The following is a 15,419-nucleotide window of genomic DNA, read 5'->3' on the forward strand; positions in this document are numbered from 1 at the left end:
CCGTTATCTTGTAAATTCCAGTTTTTTCTCAATTGTATACGATCGCGTCAACCACTGAGGGTTATCAACAAAAGAACAGTGATGACTTGATAATTGAGATTTCAAGTATTTTTATGTTGTGTAACATACTGATGTCTTCAATTCCAGGTTTGTTAGAATACTTCTACAGATATTCCTTCATTCATTTCCTTCCTACGAAAATATTTAACTCAATTTTCAAGACAATGTGAACAAGCTGATGAAATATGCTTCATTAATCTGGGTCATATAATCCAAAAGAAAACAGCAGCTGATGATAATTCCTAATCTATATTTGTTCATGTACTTACATTTTGTATAAATTTCATTTCAACATAAATGAAAATCATAAACAATGGTAAACAAGTTTGTTGTAGATATACGACAATCACTGATTTCGTTCTCTTACGAATACATACATACGTTCATATAGAGGGAGAGTTGTTACCAAAAATTGAAATCCGATAAGTTGAATACTGATAATAGTGAAATTTGATTTTTACATGCATATGTACATATGTATAAATATGTGAATATATATGAATATGTTTGTATGTATGTGTGTAAATGTGTGTACTTCATTTCCCATGAGACGTATTCTCTACCATTTTGTGAACTTGAAGGATTCAATAAACATTATTATTATTATTAACATGTTTTCTGTTTAGAATCTGTTTTTCCATTAACCAGCTGTCGCACTCCTACGAACGACAACCCTCAAAAGTCGAAACTTGTGCGAGCTAAGGATTATCGAAGTCTTACCATTTAACGTGTGATTCCTAACATATTTCTTTTAATGAAGTTTGTGAAGATCAAATCGTACGGTGTAGTTCATGGAATCTTCATCAAGTAACGTCCGAATCAATCAGAAAAAAAAATTGTTACATAATATTTGAAAAACGACAATAGATGCCATACAAATTCATATGAAGAATTCTATGTATATAGAAAAAGAAACCTATATTCAATAACTCTGAAATATTTTATACACTGACCAGTTACTTGGTGATAATAATCACATTTTCACAATATAGACTTATAATTATTATTAGAAGTGTATGTATGTATTTTCCGAGCTAGATTTCATTGAAAGTTATTATATTAGAAATATTATCTAATCTTGGTTTACATCATTATTTCAATTCAAAAACATTTTTTAAGTTCAGATAAGTGTAAACCAAAAAAGTCACATAGAATGTTTCTCATCAATAAAGGCGATACTTATTTACGTTTCGTGGTTTCAACGTTTTCTACAAACGAACGACACAATAATGATGTAAAGTTATAACATTTCCTTAGAAAAATAAAAATATAACAATTCATGAAATATAATGCGAAAACATACATTTCCAGATGAGATGCCAGTAACTTTGCTATGAATGGTTTGTATCTAAAAAAAAAACAACAGTTTGTTAGTATTCAATTGTGAAATTTTATGTTATTCGACAAAAACATGATACTATAATATTGAAATAATTCAAAACAAATGATAATAAAATTATCTTAACAGAACTTTCATCGACTAGAATACCAAGTTGTTGGAAAATAACACCATGAGTTTTCATGGACTTGAGCAAGAAAAATAAATTGATTGGAAGAGATATATCTTGATTTTGTCGTGATGTAAAATTTCGGAATACATTTTACTGAGTACAATCAAGTGAACTCTATAGACATTTAACAATAGATAACAAATATAACTTCTCATTTTGGTTTTGAAGAATATTCATATTTCTTTATTTTTTTTTCAATGAAATCCGAGAACATCTATATATTTCAGTGTTTGACTTTTTGAACATTCTTCATGAAAATAGTATGAACCTTTCTTGAAAAGTACTCTGCAGACAATAGATTTGCAGGATGTGTATGTTCGTATTTGTGGAAATGATCCATGAAAATTGAATCGGAAACATGTATATTTTTAATAATCATCAAAACCAAAATATTTCTCTCCTTCAAATAACTTGTAAGCATTACAATCTTATCACTGAATTTGATTTTTTACATCATTGAGTAAAAGAGAATTGACTCCGATTTTATCTAATGATTTCAATGTTTCTGAAATAATGTATTTCATTTGTTCCTGGCTCACCTCTTTTGTTGTCATCATCATTCCAAGGTTGAACATTTGTAGTTCCAAATGCAAGAAATATGGCATTAGTGACAAAATACATACCAGCGGCAATATAAAAAATTATTTTCCATTGCTTCGGATCTTCCTAAAATTGAAAGTAATTTGAGAAATAATCATTTAATTTACACATCAACAAAATTTTGTTGGAATAATCATGAATGTAGGTAGTATATTCATCGATTTCCTAATCGGTTCGCTTCTTTTGAAGGATAACAAAAATGAATAAACTTCTTTGTGAAAATTCAGGAAGTGACTCATAATCGTGAACATTTGTGAAGTGAAATAGCTCTATAATTCGAGAAAAAATTGAAAGAAAAACTAACTGACTTCTTGACTTGAACTGATACTACTTAGATTACGTGAATTGAAAATTTCCTCAATGACAATTGATGATTTTGTTCCTTCGTAAAAATGGATATTGAAATGTTTCTGAGAGAATATAATATCTTAACTGCAAAAGTACAAAATTCTTTTTGGAGCAAGATATAGGGAAGTTGAGAAAAAATTTGACTTGATGGAAAATCATGAGATATGATAATGAAATGGAATATTACCGTTGTTACGATGTTACGGGCAACGTGATCAACTGGGCATTATTAATAAGGATCGGCCATTATTGGAGCGATGGGCAAAGTCATTAATTTATCACTTTGACCGGCCATTATCAATAATTCCCGACGGCCTGTGGTCCATGTAATAAGTCAGTGTTTGAAATAGCTTGGATTCATCACTTGGACCGGGCAGTATGAATAATTCTCTACTTGTAGCCGGGCAATGTGATAAATTGGACCGTGGCTTGCAACATGCGAGGGGCGCGTACATGCGCATGATGTATTGATTACGTTAATCTTGCAAAATGGCGGCATCCACGGATATGATGAATATGAAAAGACGTTTTAACGAAGAAATTCATAAATTGAAATTAACGAGCGGGGAACAACACGCAGTTATTTTTTCTCGATGAGTATTATTCATTTTTAACCAAAGTGCAAGTGACAAAAGACAAAATCGCTGGCAAAACTCCGGAGGAATATCAGCGATTGTCGAGGTATGACAGTGAAGATCGAAACAGTTCAAAAATTAATCGTACCAGTGAAAAATGACAGAGAACCAATTCAATATTACTGTTATTTGGAATAAACGTTTTTTATTATTCATGAAACTCACATTTTTATCGGGCATGGAGGTAGAAATAGGATGATAAAAGACCTCAAACCGAAGTACAAAAATATTACTAAAGAGTTTGTGGCGTTATATTTGGCTTTGTGTGAACCATGTCAAAAAAAATTAAGTGTTCCAAAAAATGGGCTAGTCGTTGAGCCTATAAAAAGTAGTGAATTTAACTCACGATGCTAAGTCGACTTAATCGACATGCAAACACAAGCAGACAATGATTTTAAGTTCATCATGGTATATCAAGACCACTTCTCCAAGTTTGTGATTCGTATACCATTAAAAACAAAACGAGCCGAAGAAGTCGCATATCATTTATGGATATCTTCACAATATTTGGAGCTCCATGCATTTTGCACAGTGATAATGGTAGAGAATGGTAAATAAAGTTATTGTCGAACTATGCCAAATGTGGGAAGAACCCAAAATTGTACACGTCAAACCCCGTCATAGCCAATCTCAAGGTTCAGTAGAAAGAGCAAATCAGGATATAGGAAAGATTATATTTACATAGTTAGAGGTAAATGAAACCACAAAATGGTCGGAAGGGTTGAGATTCGTACAGTTCATGAAAGGAACAGCTTTCACAAGTGATAATAACTCAGGTAGAACCCTGTTCAATGCAAAACCCAAACGAGATAGAATGAAAAAATCAGGTATATATAGAATAGAATGTGGCGAATGCTCTGCAGTATATATAGGCCAAACCGGTAGAAATTTTGACAAAAGACTGCGTGAACACGTCTGTTTGGACAAAAAATCTGCAATGTACGAAAATCTTCAAGAATTATACCACAAGATAAATATAGATAACCTCAAAATCCTAGACATATGTAATAAAGGGAGAAACATGAATTTGTTGGAGGGCATGGAAATTAACAAATCAATTAAAAACCAGAAACTTATACCCTTAAACGAGCAACTCGATTTATGTAGGTCTTCTCTCTTGAATTTATGAGTTTAACATCCCCTAGAATTTTCAGCGTGGAATTTTAAAAGGTGGCATCTTGGTTCGCCCAACTACCTGTCTCTCAAATACCTGTCCTTGCAGCATATCTGGAAAGTCTAATATAAACGATATTTCAAACTTCAGATTTCAGTTTTATACTTGATAATGGGGTAAAATCTGAAACCGGTCGCATAAATAAAATCTACCAGTGGTATTTAGACGAAAGTGTTTTTTTTTCATTTCATTTATTATTCAGAACTATTGTTCTTAAGTAATATTTTTATCAAAATAAAAGTAGGTAACTACTGATGTTATTACATTTTTAGCTATTTATTTTTCAAATACTGTGTTCAATAGTTTATTTTTAGTTGACTTTTCATGAAAATTTTGTAGGTTTTTTTTCATTCAATAAAAAAAACACTACAGTTCACCTATTTTATTACTTTGCCCAAAATAAGGTGGGCATTATTCATACCCATATTTATTTCAATTTAAGAGCCACCAGTAGACAGCTGTTTCAGCGTATTGGGCATCGTCAGTACCGGGCAGGCGGTCCTCGATTGAAGACAAAATGTGACAAAAACAGAAAAGTACTAGATAAAAATAGCTGCGTAAACGCAAGTGGAACATAAGTGGAACCACCTATTGGTGTGACACCCAAGTCAACTTGCCAATTTTTATGTCAGTGACGGTGGTTTGACCAATCAACCGACAACTACGGTAACAAAAATTTGGGAAGCTAACCTGAAATGCCATCGGAAAACGAATCCATATATTTCTAGAAATGATATGAAATCGACAAAGGTTAATGCAGTCAAGCTGCTGGAATATAATTCCATGAATATCAATAGGCGGTTCCACTTATGTTTCACTTGCGTTTACGCAGCTATGTTTATCAAGTACTTTTTTGTTTTTTTCACATTTTGTCTTCAATCGAGGACCGCCTGCCCGGTACTGACGATGCCCAAAAGGCTGAAATAGCTGTCTACCGGTGGCTCTTAAATTGAAATCAATATGGGAATGATAAGAAAGTACTTATCAATTTATCTTTTGATTTTCATGGAATTATTTTCCAGCAGCTTGACTGCATTAAACTTTGTCGATTTCATATACAGGGTGTCCCTGGACTTCCTCTTTTCCTCTCGAAAATGTATAGATGGGGTCAAAATATCACCAGTGCTTCATATAACTTTTTTTCCTAAAAGTCTCCGTAACCAAGTTACGGGCCCTCGAAGTTACAAAATGAAAAATGTTTTTCTTTGATAACTTTTCAAGTGAATATTCAAAATCATCCAAATTTTGGTAATTGACTAAACAAATGAATTCCGTCGATGAGCTTTCATGCAGGAGTCAGTTGTTTTGCTACAAAGTCAGGAACGGACTACCCCCGATGGTCCACACCCCAAAACTTTGAAATGACAGATATTTTTCAATATTTTTCAACAAAATAAGGTTACTTGGACAATTTTATGAATAAAAGTACTCGTGTGGAAAGTCGATCGGAGCAACGAGTCTTGATAAAAATGTAGTTCTACTCGACGACATCAAACCCGCTCGTCCACCATTATTTGAAATGAATAATTATCAAAGCAGAAATAATAATGATAACGTTAATTCAACAACATTTATAACAGGAATAATACAAAGTATGCTAAAATGAAGTCGTAAACAAAAAGTACAGTACCTATATGGAAGTTTAAGTCACAATTGTGATAGCAGATATTTTTTCAAAAGAAATATCAAGTTCTGTAGATTCGTAGTGTTTTTAAACTAACAAGCTACTCTACTATGAAATATCGAATTCATTCCATATTTTGTATGTACATAATACGTGTGGAATAATCACGTTTCGTGTTGATCAGTTATCTGAATCTCATGAAACTCAACATTCGAATGTTTCAAATTCTTCTTCATAGCTAAACTGTTGAGGAGTTTCACTGATAGTTATAATTTTATGGGAGAAATTCTTTAACACGAATCTAAATTTAGCTGAAAAAACGCACATCGGAAAAAATATTTACTATACTAATAAAAAGCAAACGAATGAACTACAAAAACGGCTGCACATGATCAGGTGAAAAATATCCAAGGAATAATTATGTTCCATTTCTTTCACAGATGTTGACAAAAAAACCTTTTAGAAAGTTTTGATAAAAACTTGGAATGCGATTTTGTTTTGTTGAGTGGTGCGTTGTCATATGACTATCATTGTATTGTCAATATTCTATAGGATATTTTGAATTTTTTTGATATGGCCGAACAGTTTACATTCAATGAATATGCAGATATGCATGTATTTTATGGACGAGCATTTTGTAATGCTGCAGAAGCTCGTCGTCTGTATTCCGAGCATTTTCCCAATCGAACGGTACCGTCAAGAGAAACATTCGAGCGTGTCGATCGCAGCTTGAGGGAGACAGGTATGTAATAATTGATAATTAATTTGAACACGTTGTTTTATTTCGATATTATTGTAGGTACAGTTTTGCCAAAACGAGGTGGTGAGGGCGCTCCTAGGACTGTACGTACCGTTGTATTGGAGGAAAATATTTTGGAAGCCGTCGCTGGTGATCCTTCAATGAGCATCAGAAATCTATCAGAACAGTTCCATACATCCAAGTCCACTATTCATAGAATAATTAGGGAACAACTGCTCCACCCATTTCACATCCAGAAGGTACATGCCATGACACCTCAAGATTTTCCAGCACGACTGGAATATGCCAATTGGTTCATGGATAGGCAAAGAGAGGATATGACTTTTATTAATCGAGTTTTATTCACTGATGAAGCAGGTTTCAGTAGAGATGGAGTTATCAACTCTCATAATCTCCATATATGGGCCGAAAAAAATCCCCATGGGATATTGCAAACCAAACACCAACGGAAATTCAACGTGAATGTTTGGGCTTGTATCATAGGAAACCATCTTATAGGACCATTCGTTCTACAGGACCGATTGAATGGAGAACGTTATTTGGAGTTCATTCAGAACGATTTGAATGGACTTTTGGAACATGTTCCATTGCAAACCCGAAGAGATATGTGGTTTATGCATGATGGCGCTCCTCCTCATTTTAGTTTGATTGTGCGTGACCATCTGAACCATATTTTCCACAATAGATGGATTGGTAGAGGTGGGCCATATTCATGGCCATCGCGGTCTCCGGATTTAAATCCATTGGATTTCTTTCTGTGGGGGCATCTAAAAAGCCTTGTTTACGCTACACCTACTCACACAAGAGATGCGTTGTTGAATAGAATAACATTACATTGTGAAGCCATACGAAACGACCCTGGAATGCTATTTCAAGTACAGAGAGGGTGTCTTCGCAGACTAAGAAAATGTATAGAGAGAGAAGGTGGTCATATCGAGCAGTTTCTGTAGCGGATTTTTCATTTCTGTTTGCTCTTGAGGCTCTTGAGTTTCGTTAGTTAAACGTGTTTGCATTATAAAAATTCGTTATGAACATTTTACCTATCATTTCCATTTTCCTTAAAAACTAATATTTTCGAATAATGGTAGACATCTCAGGATAAATGTTATTGAATTAACGTTATCATTATTATTTCTGCTTTGATAATTATTCATTTCAAATAATGGTGGACGAGCGGGTTTGATGTCGTCGAGTGAAACTACATTTTTATGAAGACTCGTTGCTCCGATCGACTTTCCACACGAGTACTTTTATTCATAAAATTGTCCAAGTAACCTCAATTTGTTGAAAAATATTGAAAAATATCTGTCATTTCAAAGTTTTGGGGTGTGGACCATCGGGGGTAGTCCGTTCCTGACTTTGTAGCAAAACAACTGACTCCTGCATGAAAGCTCATCGAAGGAATTCATTAGTTTAGTCACCCTGTATATACAGGGTGTCCCTGGACTTCCTCTTTTCCTCTCGTGAATGTATAGATGGGGTCAAAATATCACCAGTACTTCATATAACTTTTTTTCCTAAAATCCTTCGTTACCAAGTAACGGGCCCTCGAAATTACAAAATGAAAAATGTTTTTCTTTGATAACTTTTCAAGTGAATATTCAAAATCATCCAAATTTTGGTAAATGACTAAACAAATGAATTCCTTCGATGAGCTTTCATGCAGGAGTCAGTTGTTTTGATAAATCAAAAATTAAACAATTTGTGGACACAACACTCAAAAAAGGGGGGCAAACCGCGGACACGTGTTTCTGGCTATTGGCCTCATCAGCGCGGTGCAGCCAAATGTAAAGATGGGAAACACTTGTTTGCCGAAATCAGGAAACAGCACAAACGTGTTGTGTCCACAAATTGTTTAGTTTTTGATTTATATCATGCACACTCGATAAAATCTCTATTTGTATTTATCCTGGACCCGGATGTCACGCAGGTAGCTATAGCTGCCTCCGTGGTCATGTTAGATGTAGCCTGGGAATTCTAGGTCTTCTAACTGGAACCACAAATGTGCGGTTGGCTCCTGTTGTTGACTCCGTGCGTTTGTGTTGTTTCCTGATTTCGGCAAACAAGTGTTTCCCATCTTTACATTTGGCTGCACCGCGCTGATGAGGCCAATAGCCAGAAACACGTGTATTAATCTCATGTTGAGTAAGTTATATCTGTAACGTTTTATACATATATTTTTATAATCATTTTTTCAGTTGTCCTGAAGAAGAAAATAAACATTTCCGAAAGCTTGACAAACTAGCAAAGAATTTTCATCATTGACATATATATATATATATATATATATATATATATATATATATATATATATATATATATATATATATATATATATATATATATATATATATATATATATATATATATATATATATATAATAATCATTTAATGAAAGTAAAACCCTGCCATAGGGAGTTTGGAAGTTTATTAAGAAAAAATGTTATGAAATTATATTAATGAAAAACCAGAATTATTGTTGGTTTGGAAATTATGTAGATTTTTATCGATGTCTAATAAGAAGGCATAGATTCCACAGAGGTGATCAATGTCTGATCTTTTATTAGGGCAATTATTGGATTGTAATATAAATGACATTTCCAAAAACAATCTTTTAGATGTATTTCTTTCAGTTGATAAAATTTTTGTTGAATTATAGTCCATTTTATGACCTTCTTTGGAAACATGATTACTGAGAGCACATCTCTCAGGATGTAATCTACTATCACTTTTATGTGAGCTGATTCTGTCTTTGAGTAATCTTGACGTTTCACCAATATATTCACTACCACCGCACCGCACCGCACTGTATGGGTCGATCTAGTAAAAGTTCATTTACCTAAATAAAAGTTATGATATTCGGCGATTAGCGATAATGCAATAATGCTGATTGGCAATATTAGACTTCGACCCAAAATCGGGAACAAGAATGTTTGAGTATGGATGATTTGTTTGCCACCTTCTGAAGATAACACTTCCATCACCCCTGAAAATGTACCTTTGGTAAGTGTATAATTTTTTGATTTGTATTATTGGTTTGTTGAAGTTTATAATTTTGATTTAGCATAACATTGTTGAAGGATATGTTGTACCTTTATTTTAATAAACTTCATTATTTTCTATCTATATGATTATTATTTTTTTATAAATACCTCCATCTCAATTAACCCCCAACTCGTGAGCCATTTGGGCCGCGACAATATACCCATCATCGTCAAATTTTCACATCTGAAATGGGCCAATCATATATTTCAAATTTTTGTCCTATATTCATTTGGAAAATTGGCGAATAATGGAAAATCGATATGTTTCCAATATTGAGAATCGAACATCTATTTAATGTGCATTCACTATATCCTACCAACATTGTCTATCAATACTAACAATATCAAACCATTATCGCCAGATGTTCACTTCTGAAAGTGGGCCAATCGCATATTTCAAATATTTGTCCTATATTCATTTATAATATTGGCGAATAATGGAAAATAGATATGTATCTAATATTGAGAATAAAACATTTATTTAATATGCAATCACTACCACCAACATTGTCTTACAATAGTGAACCATTATCGCCAAATGTTCACATTTGAAATTGGGCCAATATCAAGTATATAATATGGTCACAATAAAAATGAAATATTTGCCCCATATTTTACCGATATTGTTGTGCTACTGGGGATTGCTTTGGTAACATTCGTATATTGGTTTTTTTCAATGATTTTATCAGCTGAACATATAAGAGTTTTGATAATCCTGTATCTCATCGCGTCTTGCGTTCGTGAGGTATGTTTTGTAAAAGTTTGTGATAGTTGGATTCCTTCGAAACCAATCTTGTAGATTCTTATATACATTGAAACATACCCTATGTGTTTCAATATTCAAATGCATCCGAATCTTATTCACTGGTATTTCTTTTTCGCATTGTTCACCATTGAAATCAATACACTGGACAAAGTCTGCATTGTTATCACACTCGTTATTACTATTAGTACTTGTCCAAGGACGCCACATTTTAAACGAATAACAAATATTTTAAGTAATTATAACTGTACCTATACATCTTGCACTAACGAGTGGCTAAAGAGCCCGAAACCGGTCTGTAAGTGTGCCCGTTCCAAAATTGAGGGTCAACTGTTTCAGTTGTATTGCCAATTGCATATGCAGGAAATTTTCTGTGAGGATTCCTGCTGTGACGCCTGTCGGATATAATCCAACGCCGTTAGTGGTATTAGCCAGGGAAGTATTTGTTTTCTGATAGGCGTCAGTCCATTCAACCTACCGTGTAGGTATATCCGAGACTGGCTGGAACATTAAAAGATCATTTCTTAAGATTAATTTTCATGTATTGGTTTTTTGGCCTTTGAGAGTGCCGTCAAATTTAAGTGTGCACAATATCGTTCACTTCGGCTATACCAATTCTGTTTGTACAATATATAGATTTACTCTGCTATCTTGAAAACCTGTCACTTTTTCAAAAGACACTCTCTCAATAGAATATCTACGACAGAAAATATTTGATAATAATTGCAAATAACTAAACTTATACAAATCCATATATCACATTTCGCTATGATCTTTGTCAATATTGTTATCAACATTTTGAGGTTGGTCAGTAGTGAATTGTATTTGCAGCTTGTGTTGTTGGACTGTTCAAACCTTGGCGGCATGATACGAAATACAAATCAAATTGTATAAACAATAAAACTTTCGTTTCGTATATGAGGTATCGTTCTCTTCATTCAAGATTTAATGGTAGGCTATTATTCCAAAGAAGTATCTACCATTCGGTAGATACATGGAACGAGCAACTGACCTCCAGTAGATGCGGAAAATAATAAAAATGAAAGTTTGTAACGATGAAATCAAAAAGTGTTACCTCATTTGTGACAAGGGCCTGGACTAACAGTGGAGCTAATATAGCAAAAATATTTGCAACTCCATTACAAATTCCCATCAGGAGACCAGCATGATTCGGAGCTAAATCTACATGATTGATGAAGAATCCACTGAGACTCGCTGCATTAATGCCAACTATTACGACGAGTAGAACCAAAGCATATGTGGAATCATCTTGACCACAGTTCCCGAGGAATATCAGAGATATTGCTGGTATGAGGTATCCTGTAAATTGATGAATGAAAATGGTGAATCAAATGATTAAAATTAGTCTCTACAAAAATATCCCAGATAAAACTAAAAAAGAGTTTTGTAAATCATTACATATGTGGATCATGAAATAGCAAAACCCACTAATAAATCGAAAGCAATGTGGCAATTTCAAAAAAAATTACCAACGAAACAATAAAATCGAATTGAGTGATGGTAATGTTGAGATATGAAAAAACAAGATGGCTAATAACTTCAATGCCTTTTTTGCCATATGGTGTGTCACGATGAGAACTTATCGAAACAATATTCCCATCTGTCATAACTTATTTATCTTGCATACCATTAATAAATATGGTATAGTTGATTTGATAAAAAAACTAAAAAACTCGGGTGCAAGTGGTTATGGTAAGATTTCGAACAATCTCCGAAAAAAATGTGCTGCACCATCAACCTATCACTAGAGTATGGAAGTTTTTGGGAAATAAAGTTTTTGGCTTTCTACTACTCCATCTGATACAAAAAAATGGATGAGAGAATCTTCCAAAGTACAATTTATTACCATTCATTCAAAGTAGAACTCATGTGAATGATATCTGATTCTTATTCCTCAACAAATGTTCGATATACAAACTGAATAGAGAAAAGTATCTTCTGTATAATTCAGTGTTCATATAGAAGTATTTGTTTCGAAAGAATTTTTTTCTTTCGTGTAATTCAATGTTTATATGAAAGTAGCTGTTTCAGGAAGACTTTCTTTCAGTTTGTGTCTGAAAGTTACTTCTTCGCATGATCTACACATCCATGTATAGAGTTACTTATTTTCAAATTGATTACTTCCTTCCTTTCTTTGGAAGATTCTCTCATCCATTTTTTTGTATCGGATGGAGTAGTAGAAAGCCAAAAACTTTCTTTCCCAGAAATTAATCACTCCTAAAAATATAACCCTTTCAAATCAAATAAGATTCCTCATGGCTGGGATTAAATCAAATTGGTGAATGAATGTCATTACGATGTCATCGATGACATAAGCAGATCAAGTTTATTCTGTGACATTCAAAATCGTAATTCATGAATGAAGTGTGTGTATTTTCTATAATGTTATCCAATTTGGTACTGAAGAGCCTTAGGGCAAGTGTCTTAAGGCGAAACACGGTGTATGCCAGTTAGGGTGACAGTGTTCTATGTGAGTACAATTTATTACCATTCATTCAAATTAGAACTCATGTGAATGATATCTGATTCTTATTCCTCAACAAATGTTCGATATACAAACTGAATAGAGAAAAGTATCTTCTGTATAATTCAGTGTTCATATAGAAGTATTTGTTTCGAAAGAATTTTTTTTTTTCGTGTAATTCAATGTTTATATGAAAGTAGCTGTTTCAGGAAGAATTTCTTTCAGTTTGTGTCTGAAAGTTACTTCTTTGCATGATCTACACATCCATGTATAGAGTTACTTATTTTCAAATTGATTACTTCCTTCCTTTCTTTGGAAGATTCTCTCATCCATATTTTTGTATCAGATGGAGTAGTAGAAAGCCAAAAACTTTCTTTCCCAAAAATTAATCACTCCTAAAAATATAACCCTTTCAAATCAAATAAGATTCCTCATGGCTGGGATTAAATCAAATAGGTGAATGAATGTCATTAAGATTTCATTGATGACATAAGCAGATCAAGCTTATTCTGTGACATTCAAAATCGTAATTCATGAATGAAGTGTGTGTATTTTCTATAATGTTATCCAATTTGGTACTGAAGAGCCTTAGGGCGAGTGTCTTAAGGCGAAACACGGTGTATACCAGTTAGGATGACAGTGTTCCATGTGAGTACAATTTATTACCATTCATTCAAAGTAGAACTCATGTGAATGATATCTGATTCTTATTCCTCAACAAATGTTCGATATACAAACTGAATAGAGAAAAGTATCTTCTGTATAATTCAGTGTTCATATAGAAGTATTTGTTTCGAAAGAATTTTTTTCTTTCGTGTAATTCAATGTTTATATGAAAGTAGCTGTTTCAGGAAGACTTTCTTTCAGTTTGTGTCTGAAAGTTACTTCTTTGCATGATCTACACATCCATGTATAGAGTTACTTATTTTCAAATTGATTACTTCCTTCCTTTCTTTGGAAGATTCTCTCATCCATTTTTTTGTATCAGATGGAGTAGTAGAAAGCCAAAAACTTTCTTTCCCAAAAATTAATCACTCCTAAAAATATAACCCTTTCAAATCAAATATGGAAGTATTCCTGATAACTTGAAAATAGCCAATGTTGTACCAATTTATACATAGGGTGATAAAAATTAACATAGAAACTATAGGGGTATTAGTTTGCTTCCTGTTATATCAAAAGTATTTTTTCTATGAATAACCTTCTCTGATCAAACCACCATTAATTCACAAGGAATAAGAATATTGAAACTGCTCTACGTGATTTGTGATTTGAGATTTCAGTGAACATATCATGAAGGCTTTTGATTGCAAAATACACATTTGTGATTCATTCAAAAATATATGAATTTATAAATACAAGATCCTTCGACATCGTGAATCATGAACATCTGCTACAGAAATTGTAAATTCATGGAGTTAATCAAATCTAATTTGCAAGGCAGAATTCAAAGAGTCGTTAATGATACTGTGAATGAACCACGAGAAATCGAGCAAGGTGTCTTCCAAGGATGTATACTCGGACCGCTATTCTTTCTCATTTTTATGAATGACTTGTTTCATCACTTTCAACAATTATCATCAGTTCACGTGGTTACATATGCAGATGTTACAAACTTCGTTATCACAGAGGAAGATTCTGCAACTCTTTCAGATATTACTCGAAGTCTATACCAGCAAATTATAACAAGGGCATATGGAAATCATCCGAAACTCAATATAACTAAAACTGTGCTGACGAAGTTACAAATGATACCGAGAATTACAGTATATATGTGGATGATGATTTTCATGTAGAATCCTCAAAAAAAAACTGATTTATTAGGCACCACAGTTGATTACAGACTCACCTGGACACCATATATCGACACACTTTGTGAAATAATTCTTAAAAATTGTTATGCGACAAGATTCTTTTCTTATAACTGTGAAACTGTCTGTTTCATGCCACTATTCATTGTCATTTACGAAATGAAATTTTGAATTGGGGTTCGGGATCGTCTGTGAAAGAATTTTCATACTACAAAAATCGGCAGTTCGAATAATTACTAAACGTGAATGGAAATAGTCATGTAGGAGCTCTTTAAAAACCTGAAACTTCTTACGATTGTTGTGGTATATATTTATGAATTGTGTATTTTTGTTTATAGTAACACATCAAGCTTTTCATCGAATCGGCAAATTCATGATTATCCAACTCGCTCTGGAACCCAGACATATCGAACAGAAAAGCAATCTCAGTTTCGGACCAAAAATTTTCAACAAATCAGATGAAAATATAAAAGCAGCCCATAATATGAATACTTTCAAGTGTATATATATTCTTTTGCAAATTGTTTTGAAATAGTTTTTTTAAGCTGACATTTTCCCTGTTATTCTATATGGTTAGATAAGTTTTAAACTTTTTTATTTTTT

At 33.2% G+C, this 15,419-nt stretch overlaps 1 protein-coding gene across 1 annotated transcript in view; it reads right to left on the reverse strand.

Moving 5' to 3' along the window:
- Nucleotides 1-290: 290 nt before the first annotated feature.
- LOC111513112 (putative inorganic phosphate cotransporter) overlaps nt 291-15,419 on the reverse strand; it is a 67,959-nt gene continuing 52,830 nt past the window's right edge. The window contains exons 7-9 of the mRNA XM_074177829.1: nt 11,596-11,840; nt 2,111-2,237; nt 291-1,408 (exon numbers count right to left, since the gene is read on the reverse strand). Of these exons, the coding sequence (XP_074033930.1) occupies nt 1,392-1,408; nt 2,111-2,237; nt 11,596-11,840 (389 nt within the window). The 3' untranslated portion in view covers nt 291-1,391. The remainder of the gene's footprint in view (nt 1,409-2,110; nt 2,238-11,595; nt 11,841-15,419) is intronic.

The sequence above is a fragment of the Leptinotarsa decemlineata genome, unplaced genomic scaffold (assembly GCF_025532065.1).
Source record: "Leptinotarsa decemlineata unplaced genomic scaffold, Ldec_3_MD MMD2_tig00003308_RagTag_RagTag, whole genome shotgun sequence".
Taxonomy (NCBI): domain Eukaryota; kingdom Metazoa; phylum Arthropoda; class Insecta; order Coleoptera; family Chrysomelidae; genus Leptinotarsa; species Leptinotarsa decemlineata.